Source organism: Ctenocephalides felis, unplaced genomic scaffold, assembly GCF_003426905.1.
Source record: "Ctenocephalides felis isolate EL2017-DRISC unplaced genomic scaffold, ASM342690v1 CF-g0.4_SCAFFOLD_03572, whole genome shotgun sequence".
In the NCBI taxonomy this organism is placed as follows: Eukaryota; Metazoa; Arthropoda; class Insecta; order Siphonaptera; family Pulicidae; genus Ctenocephalides; species Ctenocephalides felis.
The window spans coordinates 43,547,590-43,565,773 of record NW_020539726.1 but is presented as its reverse complement, the minus strand read 5'-3'; the positions used below and the strand labels follow the sequence as shown (position 1 = coordinate 43,565,773).

General features: G+C 26.7%; 1 protein-coding gene across 1 annotated transcript; it reads right to left on the bottom strand.

The window, feature by feature from the left end:
* Nucleotides 1-3,815: 3,815 nt before the first annotated feature.
* Nucleotides 3,816-17,144, bottom strand: LOC113387624 (translocon-associated protein subunit alpha-like). The gene is made up of 6 exons (XM_026624974.1): nucleotides 17,013-17,144; nucleotides 12,641-12,832; nucleotides 12,475-12,568; nucleotides 12,215-12,398; nucleotides 6,046-6,298; nucleotides 3,816-4,314 (listed from the first exon to the last, which is right to left on the bottom strand). Exons 1-6 carry the CDS (start codon nucleotides 17,074-17,076, stop codon nucleotides 4,241-4,243), a joined length of 861 nt encoding a protein of 286 aa, XP_026480759.1. The 5' UTR covers nucleotides 17,077-17,144; the 3' UTR covers nucleotides 3,816-4,240.
* Nucleotides 17,145-18,184: the final 1,040 nt, after the last annotated feature.

Below are 18,184 nucleotides of genomic sequence, written 5' to 3'. Positions count from 1 at the left end.
TAAAATTAATTTTTAAATGTATAAATTTACTGGCCTGGTGTCTGATAAAATAGATATTATATAACAACGCTGTGTTCCAGTCCTAATTTGTAAAATATAAATAATAAATTATAATTTCATTACAATAAGTTACACATTTGTTTAAATTTGAAAAGTGGCTTAGTGTGCTCCTATATACTCTTCTTTTATCTATAGTGTGCTCTATTAACTAAAATTGTCAAAACGGTCTGGCTGATCTTTACCAAAAACTAATCAGCATGATTCCCTACTGATATCCAAAACATCTTTAGAATTGTTTTTAAATTTTCAAAATCAGTTCAGTTTATGGGTGACATATGAGAGAACTTTCCGAAGTTAATAGCTCCCTGAACGAAACAAACACGTGGTTTCTAAAATTCTTAAAAAGTAACAAGATCTCATCGCTTTTTAAATTACTCGTAAAAATGGAACGTAAATTATAAAAAAGATGGTCACACAGTTTATTGCAAAATAAAATTGTAGATAAAAGATATAATTAGTAATAGTGTCTTGCTAAAAACTGTTATCAATGAAATATTTATCACATCGAGTTACCCTTTAACAAAACTTTAATATTTATATTCAAGCAGGATTAAAAATCAACTAACATTTATTTTTCCTACACCACATACACTTATATCTACTATTATATCTAAAAAAAAATACATACAACCTTAAATTTTCACCCCTGGCACAAACTCCTATTATTATTGTTGTTTAATTTTCATAACAGAGCTAAATAATATATTAAAATTATTTAAAAAAAAAATTAATTCAATTACTGTGTGTTCTATTGAAAAGTTTAAATTGCACTGAACAATATAAATACAAACTACATTTCCAAATTATTTCATTTACCAAAATATCTAAATTCCATTCCACAGATAAAACAGATTAATTCTAAATTTTGTTTGGCGACATTCACAGATTTTGTTTAGTATAAATATTTATGCATTGGAAATATTTTCTATGCATCATAATTAATAAATTCTTCTGAAGGTATTTAATAGATAAAAATATTTGATTGGATTTATAATCATTGATAGATAATTAATTGAAACTGTTGTATGTAAACATATTTATGGATATAAATATTCAGTATAGATAAAAGATTGTGAAATGTGGAAACAATATTCATCTTCCTTCATCGTCTATTATTAATATGCATTGCTTTGAATTGATGATAACTTTAGAAATTATTTATAAGTTAGATATAAGTTTAAATTAAATTAAAATTTACCATTTTGTACTAGATACTCCTTTACTTATTTTCTCCTACTTTATTTCTTTACTTTGTACATTTTCTTCTAAAACTATTATTTGTAAGATGTATCAGCCACAGCCTTGCACTTGCAAATTATAAATATTTAAATTACACTATTAAATATGCAATCTTCTAGTTTTTAGATTTCTTCGACCTGCATATAGAAACAAAATAAAATGTGAAACAAATGAATAAAATCTGCCGCCTTTAGTACAAGCCAAAAGCACAAACTGTAAAAAAGCAGAGTTAATCCAAAAACATGCTTTATTTTAAATATTGCAAAAAGAATATATACGACCTTAAATTTTCACCCTCCAGCTTATTTTGTAATAGTCGTTTTAGTAATCCAGTAATTTTATATGCAACTCGATAACTGAACAATTGTCCTACTTTTTGTGAATGTTTTTCAGTTTCTTTTGTTTAAAATTTTCTGAAGTTAAAGCTCCAAAATAGCTTGACCGATTGTTATGTAATATATTCACACGAAGTGGTAAGAGTCATCCACCGCAAACATTTATATCTGATTAAAAACTATATACTTTATAAAATACATTTACTAAATTTGGTTTGGTTAGCTTCCACAGAATGAAGGCTAGGATTATAGCCGAAACGATTCGGCAATACGGTCCTGAACGAAACAAACACGTGGTTCCTAAATTTCTTAAAAAGTAACAAGATCTCATCGCTTTTTAAATTTCTCGTAAAAATGGAACACATGTTAAGAACTGTTTCAAGAATAAACGTGATATTTCTATCTTAGACTTCGAATAGTAAATACATACATAGTTTTGACAACTTGTTAAGTTATTCATGTTTATTCGAGTGTTTTATCATCAATTAGAATACAAAATTGTAAGTCATTTATTATTATTATTAATATTATTGTTTTTCTATGAATTTTCTTACATATTATTTATTTACTTCTAATTTTTATAGTTAAATTGATTGCCACTGAATGAAGGCTAAGATGCTATCCGAAACGTATGGATTTTAAATAAATTTCTAAAAACTCTCATACTCAAATTAAATATATAACTAGTGGTGTATGGCATTGTGCCTTAAGACAAATTGCTGGAACTTCCCGTCCCATAATGAAATATTCGAGAAATTTTCGACGTTTTCAAATATATTATTACAAATGCTGTAACTTTCATTATCTTTGCTATCTTGTTATATCTGAGCAAATCAAATGTAAATCATAAATCAATCAATTTATCGCCAATCATTTCGAATTCAATTTCAAAAAAAAAAAAAAATAGTTGCCTAATTTACACAAAATTGAAAATGTGCTCCCATATAGTCACAGTCTAAACGCATTTGCAAATAATTCTGTGCGACATTTTCACTTATACTGTACTTAACTTGGCGGCATTTTCACATTTTTCAATAGTTTTTACAAAATTGGAAAAGTGCTCCAGCACATAAATGCACTTGGGTAAACATTTGTACCAGAGTGGCACTTAGACTGTACTTAGCCTGGGTAATTTTTTCAATTTTCAATCTAAAATTACAAAAATATTTTATGGAAAATAAAAAAAGATGTAATAAGTTTTTACCCTCAAAAGGCAATTGTTTTGTCAATACAAGCAAAAAGTTTTTTAGATCATTCAAATCAGACGCTCAGTTCACTCAAAAACTGTCATTTTTTGAACTTTTAGCTCTGTATCTTCGAAATGGCGCGACCTGTCTTTAGCAAAAACTAATCACCTCTTCTCCCAATCATTACAAATTGAATGTTTTTTAGATCATTCAAATCGGATACTCCGTTCTCTCAAAAACTCGATTTGTATTTTCTGCACTCTTTGTTCCGTGTCTCCGTAACGGTTGGACCTGCCTTTGCCAAAAACTAATCAGCTCTTTTCCCTATCAATAGGAATCGAATGTTTTTTGAACCATTCAAATCGGTTGATCCGTGCGCCCGAAAACGTGGACGAAAAAATGCGGATACACAAAACACACACACACACATCCATTTTTTCTGGTGTATGCCAAAACGTTCAGAAACCTTCAAAACGTCGAGAAATGTAAAAATTTTCAATTTCGATTTTCGGCCCATTACAATAACTTACCCTACGGAAGTTAATAAATAATAAATATATAAATAAAATAAAACAAACCTGTTTCCACTTTTTTCTCTCTTCTTTAATTTAAACTTAAAACCAGTACAAAATCACATCTTATAAAATAACTATTATAAATATATTTATATATGTATATATGGACGATCCGATTTCACTCTAAATGGTTTTCTGAGTCAATTAAAGTAAATAGATAATTTATCAATTTGAAATTGAAAAGAAAAAACACAAAATTTGAAGAAACAAGGAGGCACGATTGTAATTGATAATTTTTATCAGAATATATTTTAAATTATTAGTTGTAAATTAATTGCTCTATATTGTCAAGAAATTTTTTAAACAAAATACAATAGTTTTTCAAAAACAACAAGCAAACTATCAAAGTGCAAAGAGTTTATATATATACACAAAACTTTATTTTAAATTTGAGTATTATTGTGAATCAAAATATTAATCAGAAAGATCACTTTGATAGGTTGTTTTTGCTTTGTTTATTTGTAAAAGAATTTATTGGATCAATTTTATTTTTTGTTTCAATAGTAAATATCATCATAATCGAAAAATGAATTATCTTGTCCCATTGTAACTAGAACTTTGATTAAAATACTTGGCTTGGTACAAGACTTAAATCATTCCAATAGACTTACTCCCAAAGTCTCAAATAGAAATATATCTCTCATTCCAACAAAATATCTTTTATAATCGTGCCCCCTACCTTTATATTGCTTTAATTAATTTGTTCTGTTCAAAAAAAAAAATAGTTTTTATGTGATCACTCGCATAAATTATTTACGCTCACACAGTCACACGATGACAATTAGTATTGTTATTGCTAACTCATGAAAAAAAATCAAAGAAATAAAAAAAAATTCAAAACACTCTAGTCATCGGAACCGACTGACCTTTTAACTTTTCTTTGCCTCGGGCTCTGTTTGGGCGCCTTTGGAGACTTACCTAAAGGAAAAAAAATTGATTTATATATATATATATATATATATATATATATATATACATATATATTCTTATATATAAAAATGGAGCTCTGTTTCAAATGTCCAAGTAAAACTCGAAAACGGCTAAACCGATTTGGCCAGTCTTAGTCTTGAAAAATTCGTGCCAATCCAGAGAAAGTCCAAAAGGTGAAATATTATTTCAAAATCGCGTTGAGACTTTACATTTTTAATTTGAACATTTTTGTAGAAGCGTAATTGGAAAACAATCGACGGTGGCTAATACGTCAAATGTCAAACGTTTTCGACAGATGATGTTCAATTACGTTTAATAGGATGTTTTACGTGAATATTATTTAATTGTGATTAAATTGTAGTAAGTAGTTTTGTTCGTAGTTATATTTATATACAAAATCGTTAGTAAACGGGCCGCAAGTGTTATTAGAAGCTCAAATAACAACATTTTTGAAATGTTATTATGAAAATGCACTTTTTGGCATATTTTTCTCAAACACGGTGCTCTGAAAGATCTCATTTGTATAATTATATACTCATTGGTATTCATAAAAGATTTTCTAGGTAGATAGTAATATATGAAGGTACGGGGTTAAAAAGGTCCACCACCGATGTGTGAAAAACCAGTAAAGTTAAGCATTGTTTAACAACAATATTTGAAAGTAGAGGGAAAAAGATGTATAACCAGCTATAACCTTGATTCTCATGACTTTGCTATCGGGAGATAAACGGTAATCTTTGAAAATCCATAATAAAAGTATTTTCTTCCGTTGTTAGTTTTTTAGCATTAGTTAAAAGTGTAATTATTTTGTAAAATACTTTTAAAATTAAAATAAGACATTAAACCCGTTTGCGACCTGGACGTTCCAAGTTACTCCGCCTATAGAGTAAAAAGGTCTAGATAACAAATTTTCAAAAAAGGACATTTTTACAATGATGAAGTAGCTAGCAGTTTTACTGAACGTAGTCAGATAATTGTTCGTTTGAAATATGTTATTTGTTGTGATATAATTGATTTAGTTTTCATAATATAGTTTATATTTGCTCACAGTCAAATTGGACCTTTGTGTCTCGCCCTGCTCTACATATATACTTTTTATTAAATTTACTTTAATTCATCGAATGTTACTTAAAACTTTTCAAAAAGCAGGTCAAAGAAGAAATACTTAATTCATTTTCTATCTCTCCTCGTAGAAATTTGAAATTTTGGTATAAGCTCAGTAGTATTATTTATAATTATACACAAAATTCAGAATGCAAAAAGAATCTGAAAAACTTGAAACGTAATCAATAAGTATAAAGACCTAAAAATACTTGGATTGGATTATACCGTGTTTTCTATAGAAAGTGTATAAAACTTCCAGTTTGATTGTATTGACAAAATATAGACAAACTAATGGGATTTATAATTGTTTTTATAATACCTCATTGTATATAGCATTGAAACAACACATCCTTATACACTTAAAGTATTGATAGTTTTGATTCTCTAGAAATTGTTTAGAATATACCTTACTTAGCAAAACAACGTTTGCCGGGCCAGCTAGTATATATATATATATATAATAGGTTGTCAAATATCTCCCTTCCGCCTTTTTGTATTAAACCGCCTTATTGTATAAAACAAGAGCAAAAAAGCGGAAGGGAGATTTTTGACAACCATATATATATATATATATATATATATATATATATTACTATTATTATTATTATCACTTACTGAGTTGGTTCAAAGTTTCCTTCGGCAGCCAATCGAAATCGACATCATTAGGGTTGTCCCTGGTGCCAGTTTCGATCTTCCTCTTCGAGCTGGCAGATTGAGACCTCTTACCGCCTTTGCTGATCAAGAACTGTTGTCCAAGAACCAAAAGCAAGACTACAAGTCCCACCAAGAAAACGTACAAGAAGAAAGTCTCTCCATCGAGACCTTCCTCGACTTCTGTGATTTGGACTGTCTCGTTGTAGACTGCATGCTAAAAGGGGAATATATACTTATAGTAATAGATACAAATAAGAAAGTTGCTTGTTTTTGGATTTTTTGATGTTTCAAGTCGTTTTGAATCGTTTGAGACCAAAATTGGAAAAAAGACTCACGACGACTTGTTTATTTCAAAACCCAGAAAATATGTATTGTTCCAAGACAACTTGCATACTTTATAATTTTATCTTATTTTATATTCTCTTAAATGTGCATCTATAAAATTATTAGAACAAAATCTCTCTTAAATTTCTCACAATAAAAATAACTTCAAAACTAAACAAAAATCTTGTCCAAATTATTGAAATTTTGGTGCGTATACTTTGAACTCAAAAAAATACATTTCGTCCCAAGGCAACCACCAAATTTTATAATTTTATCTTATTTTACATTCTTTTAAATGTGCACCCATAAAATTATTACACCAAAATCTCTCATAAAATTTTCCACAAAAAAAAATAAACCTGAATACATATCGGGTTCGACAATGAAATTTTGGTGAGTACTGTTTGAACTTAAAAAAATATATTTCGTCCCAAGGCAACCACCAAATTTTATAATTTTATCTTATTTTACATTCTTTTAAATGTGCATCCATCAAATTATTAGAACTATATCTCTCCGAAATTTCCCATAATAAAAATGAAACTAAAACTAAACATGAATCTGAATAACTCCAGAAATAGACAAAAATCCGATTCGACCTATAGAAATTTTGGTTTACACTTTGAACACAAAAAAAAAACATTTTGTCCCAAGAAAACATACGCATTTTATAATTTTACCTTATTACCAAATCTTTTAAATGCGCATCCATAAAATTATTACAACAAAATCTCTCGTAAAATTTCCCACAATAAAAATAAAACTAAAACTAAACACGAATCTGGTTCAACCTACAAAAATTTTGGTAAGTACACTTTGAACTCCAAAAAATACATTTCGTCCCAAGGCAACCTGCATATTTTATAATTTTATCTTATTTTACAGACTCTTAAATGTGTATCCCAATAATTATTAAAACAAAATCTTTCTAAAATTTCCCACAATAAAAATAACTCCAGAAATACACAAAAATCTGGTTCGACTTATAGAAATTTCGGTGCATAACACTTTGAACTCCAAAAAATACATTTTATCCCAAGACAACCAACAAATTTTATAATTTTATCTTATTTTTCATTCTTTTAAATGTGTATCCTCAAAATTAGTAGAACAAAATCTCTCTGAAAGTTCCCACAATAAAAATAAAACCAAATACAAATCTGGTTCGTCAAGGAAATTTTGGTACATAACACTTTGAACTCAAAAAAATACATTTTGGCCCTAGACAACTTGCATATTTTTTAATTTTATATTATTTTACATTCTTTTAAATGTGTATCCATAAGATTATTAGAACAAAATCTCTTGTAAAATTTCCCACAATAAAAATAACTCCAGAAATACACAAAAATCTGGTTCGATCTATAGAAATTTTGGTGTGTACATTTTGGTCTCAAAAAAATACATTTCGTCCCAAGACAACCACCAAATTTTATTATTTTATTTTATTTTACATTCTTTTAAATGTGTATCCATAAAGTTATTAGAACAAAAAGTCTCAGCTTTCCCACAACAAAAATAAAACCAAATACAAATCTGGTTCGTCAAGGAAATTTTGGTACATAACACTTTGAACTCAAAAAAATACATTTTGGCCCAAGACAACTTGCATATTTTACAATTTATCTTATTTTACATTCTTTTAAATGTGCATACATCCAATTATTACAACAAAATCTCTCTCAAATTTCCCATAATAAAATTAAAACCAAATCAAACCTAATTCGACAATAAAATTTTGGTGCGTAAATTTCAAATCCCAGAAAATACATTTTGCCCTAAGACAACTTGCATATTTTATAATTTTATCTTATTTTACATTCTCTTAAATGTGTATCCATATAATTAATACAACAATGTCTCTCTAAAATTTCCCACAATAAAAATAAAACTAATCAAATTTTGGTTGAGTTATTGAAATTTTGGTGCAAACGTTTCAAACTCCAAAAAATACATTTTGGCCCAAGACAACTTGCATATTTTATAATTTTATCTTATTACCAAATCTCTTAAATGTGCATCTATATCTTTATTGCAACAAAATCTCTCTAAAATCTCTCACAATAAAAATAAAACCAAATACAAATCTGGTTCAACGATGAAATTTTAGTGTGTACTCTTTGAACTCAAAAAACTAAATTTCTTCCCAAGACAACCAGCAAATTTTATAATTTTATCCTATTACCAAATCTTTTAAATATGTATCCATAAAATTATTAGAACAAAATCTTTCTAAAATTTCCCACAATAAAAATAAATCTAAAACTAGACAAAAATCTGATTCGAAAATGAAATTTTGGTGCATACTGTTTGAACTTAAAAAAAAATACATTTCGTTCCAAGACAACTTGCATATTTTATAAATTTATCTTATTTTACATTCTTTTAAATGTGCACCCATAAAATTATTACAACAAAATCTCTCGTAAAATTTTCCACAAAAAAAAATAAACCTAAATACATATCAGGTTCGACAATGAAATTTTGGTGAGTACTGTTTGAACTCTAAAAAATATATTTCGTCCCAAGACAACCACCAAATTTTATAATTTTATCTTATTTTACATTCTTTTAAATATGCATCCATCAAATTATTAGAACTATATCTCTCCGAAATTTCCCATAATAAAAATGAAACTAAAACTAAACATGAATCTGAATAACTCCAGAAATAGACAAAAATCCGATTCGACCTATAGAAATTTTGGTTTACACTTTGAACACAAAAAAAACATTTTGTCCCAAGAAAACATACGCATTTTATAATTTTACCTTATTACCAAATCTTTTAAATGTGCATCCATAAAATTATTACAACAAAATCTCTCGTAAAATTTCCCACAATAAAAATAAAACTAAAACTAAACACGAATCTGGTTCAACCTACAAAAATTTTGGTAAGTACACTTTGAACTCCAAAAAATACATTTCGTCCCAAGGCAACCTGCATATTTTATAATTTCATCTTATTTTACAGACTCTTAAATGTGTATCCCAATAATTATTAAAACAAAATCTTTCTAAAATTTCCCACAATAAAAATAACTCCAGAAATACACAAAAATCTGGTTCGACTTATAGAAATTTCGGTGCATAACACTTTGAACTCCAAAAAATACATTTCGTCCCTAGACAACCATCAAATTCTGTAATTCTACCTTATTTTTCATTCTTCTAAATGTGCATCCATGTACTTATTACAACAAAATCACTCTAAAATTTCCCACAATAAAAATAAAACCAAATACAAATCTGGTTCGACAACGAAATTTTTGGTGCGTACATTTCAAACACTAGAACATACATTTTGTCCCAAGACAACTTGCATATTTTATAATTTTATCTTGCTACCAAATCTCCTAAATCTGCATCCAGGTAGTTATTACAACAAAAGCTCTTCATAATTTCCCACAATAAAAATAAAACCAAATACAAATCTGGTTCGACAATCAAATTTTTGGTGCGAACATTTTAAAACCCAGAAAATACATTTTGTCCTAAGACAACTTTATCTTATTTTACATTCTTTCAAATGTGTATCCATAAAATTATTAGAACAAAATCTCTCTAAAATTTCTCACAATAAAAATAACTCCAGAACTAGACAAAAATCTCGTTCAATCTATAGAAATTTTGGTGCGTACGTTTCAAACCCCAAAAAATTCATTTTGTTCCAAGACAACCAGCAAATTTTATAATTTTATCTTATTACCAAATCTCTGAAATGTGCATCCACCTAATTATTACAAAGAAAAACCTCTAAAATTCCTCACAACAAAAATAAAACTAAAACTAAACACAGATCTGATTTGAGAACGAAATTTTGGGGCATACTCTTGTAACTCAAAAAAAGAGATTTTGTCCCAAGACAACCACCAAATTTTATAATTTTATCTTATTACCAAATCTCTTAAATATACATTCACCTAATTATTACAACAAAATCTCTCTAAAATTTCTCAGAATGAAATAACTCCAGAACTAGATAAAAATCAGGTTCGACCTATATTGGTCAATTTTGGTGCGTGCTCTTTGAACTCAAAAAAATACATTTTGTCTCAAGACAACTTGCATATTTTATAATTTTATCTTTAAACCAAATCTCTTAAATATGCTTCCATATAATTATCACAACAAAACCTCTCCAAAACTTCCCACAATAAAAATAAAACTAAAACTAAACACGAATCTGATTTTGCAACGAAATTTTGAAAAACTGAACTCAAAAAAATACATTTCGTCCCAAAACAACCACCAAATTTTATAATTGTATCTTATTTTACATTCTTTTAAATGTGTATCCATATAATTATTGCAACAAAATCTCTCGTAAAATTTCCCACAATAAAAATAAATCTAAATACATATCGGGTTCGACAATGAAATTTTGGTGTGTACACTTTGTACTCAAAAAAATACATTTCGTCCCAAGACAACATGCATATTTCATAATTTTATCTTATTTTACATTCTTTTAAATGTGCATCCATAAAATTATTAGAACAAAATCTCTCGTAAAATTTCCCACAATAAAAATAAAACCAAATACAAATCTGGTTCGACAACGAAATTTTTGGTGCGTACATTTCAAACACTAGAACATACATTTTGTCCCAAGACAACTTGCATATTTTATAATTTTATCTTATTACCAGATCTTTCAAAAGTGTATCCATATAATTATTACAAAAAAATCTCTAAAATTTCCCACAATAAAAATAACTCCAGAACTAGACAAAAATCTTGTCCGAATTATTGAAATTTTGGTGTGCACTCTTTAAACTCCAAAAAATACATTTTATCTCAAAACAACTTGCATATTTTTTAATTTTATCTTATTTTACATTCTTTTAAATGTGCACCCACAAAATTATTACAACAAAATCTCTTGTAAAATTTCTCACAATAAAAAATAAAACCAAATACAAATCTGGTTCAACAATTAGATTTTGGGCCCATACATTTCAAACGCCAGAAAATACATTTTGTCCCAAGACAACATGCATATTTTATAATTTTATCTTATTACCAAATCTCTTAAATATGTATCCATAAAATTATTATTACAAAATCTCTCTAAAATCTCTAACAATAAAAATAACTCCAAAAATAGACAAAATTCTGGTTCGACCTACAGAAATTTTGGTGAGTACGCTTTGAACTCAAAAAAATAAATTTCGTCCCAAGACAACATACATATTTTATAATTTTATCTTATTACCAAATCTCTTAAAGGTTCATTCACCTAATTATTACAACAAAATCCCTTGTAAAATTTCTCACAATAAAAATAACTCCAGAACTAGACAAACATCTTGTCCAAATTATTAAAATTTTGGTGTGTACAATTTGAACTCAAAAAAATCCCAAAGACAACCTGCATATTTTATAATTTTATCTTATTTTATATTCTTTTAAATGTGTATCCATAAAATTATTAGAACAAAATCTCTCAAAAAATTTCCCACAATAAAAATAAAACCAAATACAAATCTGGTTCGACAATGAAATTTTGGTGCATAATACTTTGAACTCAAAAAAAATGCATTTCGTCCCAAGACAACATATATATTTTATAATTTTATCTTACTACCAAATCCCTTAAATGTATATCTATATAATTATTGCAACAAAATCTCTCCAAAACGTCCCACAATAAAAATAACTCCAGAACTAGACAAAAATCTGGTTCAACCTATAGAAATTTTGGTTGAACTCCAAAAAATATATTTTGTCTCAAGAAAACTTGCATATTTAACAATTAATCTTACAATTTTAAACAATTATAAGTTTTCTGGTTACTCACATAAAAGCTGGCCCCGCTGGCATCTCTGTAGCTAAGAATAACATTCAATCCGAAAGGCCTCCCAGCAAAAGCATCGGCTGGTATAAAAGAGTACACCAATGTGGATTCTTGTTTAGGTGGCACCACACGGTTGTAAGCCAAAGTTGAAAAGTTCTGGATATGGTAGTTGAAGTCCATTGGATACCTGATAAAAAACAAGTTTAATAAAAAAACATATTTTTATTAACAAATTGTTGATGATTATGAATTATTTGTCTTACCTGAAAGATGCTTCCAGAGTTTCCAAAACAAAGTCTTGTTCACCTTTGTTTGTGAAGCCGACCAGGAATTCTACAAGCTTTCCTGCAGGGAATTCTGCAACAGAAAGGAATCAGTATTAATAAATTTGAACACCAAACCAAAAGTATTTCATTTTTCCTTTATTACCCAATTGGGATCCAGTAGAAGTTGGTTTAGTGAAAAGTACAACAGTATCAGCAAACGGTGATGCTGTTGATTCACCTAGTTCATCATCCGGTGCATCTTCTCCAACTACTGATCCATCTTCGTTCTCGCCTTCAACATCAACAAGTTCATCTTCTAATTCATCTTCGGCAGCATAGGCACAAAGTTTTGAACCTGGGGATAAAAGAAATAAATATTAATAAAGGAAAATATTAAATTGCATAAATGTATAAGACTCAAAATTGGCTCTGGTTATACATTGCACAAAATTGCACTTTCAAAAGACTTCTTGCAGCAAACAGTCTTATTTTTATGAACTCTTCAATAGTGTTTTCAATAGATCAGACGATAACCTTTTACAAGATTTATATTTTCTACAATTTTTAACAAGAATTCACTTTATATTTTTGATTTTCTATGTCTGTTTATTTTCAATATTACTATTTTTATTTTTATTAATACAAATTATTAAGTATTCATAACCAATTATATGTCAGCTAAAATAGTTTTCTAAGAAATCAGTTTTTCTCATGACCCAACCTCCCTGACATCGAAAAGAAAATTTTGTTCTATTTGTTCATAATACATCCTCAAAAGCAAATATTTAACACTAAATTTTGAATTTCAGACATTTCTAGTATTTAATTTTGTTCGGAATGTTATGAAACGTTATATACAGATTTGTAGTCAATTTAAATTAGCTTTCTAATGATATATAACAACATATACACGTTTAAACAAATTATTTAAGAATTTGATCCAAATATAAAGAAACGCAGCCAATGAAATCTACAAATGGCTGACGACTAGACACTAAATTTTGAATTTCAGACATTTTTTGTATTTAATTTTGTTTGAAATGTTATGAAACGTTATATACAGATTTGTAGTCAATTTAATTAGCTTTCTAATGATTTATAATAACATTAGTTTATTATTAAGTATTCATAACCAAATAAATGTCTTCATCTAAGTTTCTAAAAAATCAGTTTTTCTCAAGACCTAACCTCCCTGACATCGAAAAGAAAATTTTGTTCTATTTTGTTCATAATACATCCTCGAAAGCAAATATTTCTAATAACCCCAATTTTTAAATTGTTTTTCAAAAAAAGTTAACAAAACAGTATAAAAAAAATTATTTTTAGTGATGAATTCAGTCTTTAAATTAATAAGCAATATAAATTCCTTTTGTTGACAATTTTTTGTAGTTTGAAAATTAATTACAGAATTATTTCTTAAATAAAATTAGTCTTTATATAAATTTTCTTAGAAATCTAACAAATTTGTTATATAAGTGTAAAGAAAAATAAACTCGTAGATATTTTAATTGTATTCATATCAAATTTCTCAGATCTTATATGAAATGATATATTTAGCACATAAAAAAGACTTCGAGGAGTCTATAAAAGTGTTTTAAAGCAGTCTTTATTTTTATACATATGAAAATAAATTCAGGGTGCCTATATAAATGTTTTTAATGTATTCCTATATATATATATATATATATATATATATATATATATCAAATTTCTTATATATTGTACAAAATTATGAATTTAGCAAAGAAAAAAGGCTTCGAGGGGTCTTTGAAAGTGTTTTAATGCTGCTTATATTTTTATACTTATAAAAATGATTTTAAGGGGTCTATAAAAATGTTTTAAATGTTTTCTTATATATAAATATATCAAATTTCTTATATCTTGTGAAAAATGATGTTTTTAGCAAAGAAGAAAGGCTTCGAGGAGTCTATGCAAGTATTTTAATGCAGCCTATATTTTTAATTTTATAAAAAAGAATTCAGAGTGCCTATATAAATGTTTTAAATGTATTCCTATATATAAATATATCAAATTTCTTATATCTTGTGAAAAATTATGAATTTAGCAAAGAAAAAAGGCTTCGAGGGGTCTTTGAAATAATTTTTATACTGTCTATATTTTTATATTTATATAAGTGTAAAGAAAAATGAATTTGAAAAATCCTTGAAAATGGTTTAATACTAGTCTTAAATATAATATCCTGTAAGTCAGTAACCTTATTACAAAATTATTAATTTAAAAACTTGAACATTGTTCGAAACTTCTTCCAAATAACTTAAATTTCTTGAAAAATGATGAATTTACTAAAGAAAAAAGGCTTCGAAGGGTCTTTGCAAGTATTTTGATGCAGTTTATATATATTTATACTTTTAAAAATGAATTCAGAGTGCCTATAAAAATGTTTTACATGCATTCTTATAAATAAATATATCAAATTTCTCAAGAAAAAGGGTTTATGAAAGTATTTTAATATTTATAAGTTAAAAGTTTACATTTTTATAATTAAAAAATATGTGAAAAGAAATTTGAAGGATCCTTGAAAATGTTTCAAATCTATTCTTAAATATAATTTCGTGTATGTCAGAAACATTATTATACAATTATTAATTTAAAAACTTGAACATTGTTCGAAACTTCTTCCAAATATCTTAAATTTCTTGAAAAATGATGAATTTACTAAAGAAAAAAAACTTCGAAGGGTCTTTGAAAGTATTTTAATGCAATCTATATTTTTATACTTATAAAAATGGTTTTAAGGGGTCTATAAAAATATTTTAAATGTATTCTTATAAATAAATATATCAAATTTCTCAAGAAAAAAGCTTCGAGGGGTTTATGGAAGTATTTTAATATTTATAAATTAAAAGTTTATATTTTCATAATTAGAAAGTATGTGAAAAGAAATTTGGAGGATCTTTGAAAATGTTTCAAATCTATTCTTAAATATAATTTTGTGTATGTCAGAAACATTATTATACAATTATTAATTTAAAAACTTGAACATTGTATAAAACTTCTTCCAAATATCTTAAATTTCTTGAAAAATGAATTTACTAAAGAAAAAAGGCTTCGAAGTGTCCATGCAAGTATTTTCATGCATTCTATATTTTTATACTTGTAAAAATGAATTCAGAGGGCCTATAAAAATATTTTAAATGTATTCTTATATATAAATATATCAAACTTTTTTATATCTTGTATAAAATTATGAATTTAGCAAAGAAGAAAGGCTTCGAAGGGTCTTTGCAAGTATTTTAATGCAATCTATATTTTTATACCTATAAAAATTAATTCAGGGTACCTACAAGAATGTTTTAAATGTATTTCTATATATAAATATATCAAATTTTTTATATCTTGTAAAAAATTATGAATTTAGCAAATAAAAAAAACCTCGAGGGCTCTTTAAAAGTATTTTTATACTGTCTATATTTTTATAATAAGAAAAGTATAAAGAAAAATGAATTTGGAATTTTTTTATGTTTTCATTCTTTTCTTAAATATAATTTCCTGTAAGTCAAAAACATTATTATACAATTATTAATTTAAAATCTTGAACATTGTTCAAAACTTCTTCCAAATACATTATTTTTTATATTTCTTGTAAATTGATAAAATTACCAAAGAAAAAGAGGCTTCGAAGGATCTATGAAGTTATTTTAATGCAGTCCATACTTTAATACTTATATAAGTGTAAAGAAAAATAAACTCGTAGTACCCATGAGATGTTTTAAAAATATTCTTATATATAAAACATCAAATAAGTATAAAATCTTGCCATTATTAAGTTCTTGCAGTCCAAATTAATTAAAAACTCTGTAATCAATTTTCGGGCTACAAAGAATTAACTTAGAGAGGATTTTATTCTGGTTTGAGGCTTCATATATAAGAATGCATTAAAAGTACTTTCATATACACCTCGAATTCATTATTCTTTACTCTTATATAAGAAGTTTGACATATTTCTAAGAAAATTTATACAAAACCAAATGACGAAGCTGTTACACTTAAAAAATTACACCTTGTGCAAAATGTTTCAGCAATACCCTTATGTATAAAGCCCTGAATAAGAATAAAATATAGTCATTACTAATTTCCTATACTTCAAAATCAAATTACAAAGTTATTTCTTCAAAAACCAGGACTACGTACAAATTTTCTTCCACATATCAAATGTTTATCCATCTTGCACAAATTTTGCTACAAAATAGAAAAACAAGTCAAAAACATTTTCAAATATACAAATATAAACCTGTTAATGATTTTGAATACATATAAAAAGCATTTTTAATCAATTTTCATTCAAAATATCAAACTTCATCTTGTGCATATGTTAGACATAACCTGACTTAAACCTTCAAGCATTTTTTGTACAAATCCTGCACACAAAATAATTTATATTAAAACCTGCATTAGATATCAATAAAAACTATTATTTGCATTACCAAACGTCCTTAGTAGACTTTTAATTTACATAATGCCACGTATTAAAAATACACCGCTATTTATGACCCATATATAAAAATATATTTTACCATTATCCACTGTCAGAATAATTGCAGGAACAACTAACAAACAGAACACTAAGAAATACTTCATTTTGACTTTTATTTAACACAATTACTGTTTCATTTACTTAAATAAATTTATAAAGTCGTTTTAGATGAGAGACAAGTGCTCGAACGTAAAAATGAATATATACGTGTATTTGTAAATATGTGTATTTGTGACAGACAATCGGCCAACGAGAGATACGTGGAGTGTCTTCGTAGTTATACGACGTGAAGTTGATGCAAACGAACTTCAGGTGAGATATTTGTATTGGCGCCTTTTTTGACAGGTCGAAGTGAAATTCAAAATTAAATCGGTAATATTTAAAATTGCTGTGTTGTAATTTATTATGTTTAAAATGTTATACAGTTTATATATTAATAAATTAATATGCATTCAGTTCCATAATTTAACCGGCTGACACTAAATTTTGAATTTCACACATTTTTAGTATTTGTTGAAGTTCTCGCGAATGACTTCAGGTGAGATATTTGTGTTGGCGCCTTTTTTGACAGGTCGAAGTGAAATTCAAAATTAAATGTAAATAAGAGAATCGATAATATATAAAATTGCTGTTTTGTTATTTATTATGTTTAAAATGTTATACAGTTTATATATTAATAAATAAATGTGCATTCAGTTCCATAATTTAACCGGCTTACACTAAATTTTAAATTTCACACATTTTTAATATTTGTTGAAGTTCTCGCGAACGACTTCAGGTGAAATATTTGTGTTGGCGCCTTTTTTGACAGGTCGAAGTGAAATTCAAAATTAAATGTAAATAAGAGAATCGATAATATATAAAATTGCTGTTTTGTTATTTATTATGTTTAAAATGTTATACAGTTTATATATTAATAAATTAATATGCATTCAGTTCCATAATTTAACCGGCTGGCACTAAATTTTGAATCGCTCATTTTTAGTATTTAATTTTGTTCAAAATGTTATGAAACGTTATATACAGATTTGTAGATAATTTAATTAGCTTTCTAATGATATATAACAACATATACACGTTTAAACAAATTATTTAAGAATTTAATCCAAATATAAAAAAACGCAGCGAATGTTAACTTGTCGATACGTTAATAAAACTTATAGTGTTTAATAAAATAGTGTAAAAATGTTAATATTATAATTATAATATCTA

What these genes read in the sequence shown, in the direction of transcription:
- LOC113387624 (XM_026624974.1), bottom strand. Translation starts at nt 17,076, where the DNA reads ATGAAGTATTTCTTAGTGTTCTGTTTGTTAGTTGTTCCTGCAATTATT. An exon ending in ACTCTGGAAGCATCTTTCAG is followed by an intron (nt 12,399 to 12,474) that starts GTAAGACAAATA and finishes GTTTTTTATCAG; the next exon opens with GTATCCAATGGACTTCAACT. An exon ending in CCAGCGGGGCCAGCTTTTAT is followed by an intron (nt 6,299 to 12,214) that starts GTGAGTAACCAG and finishes TTCCCCTTTTAG; the next exon opens with CATGCAGTCTACAACGAGAC.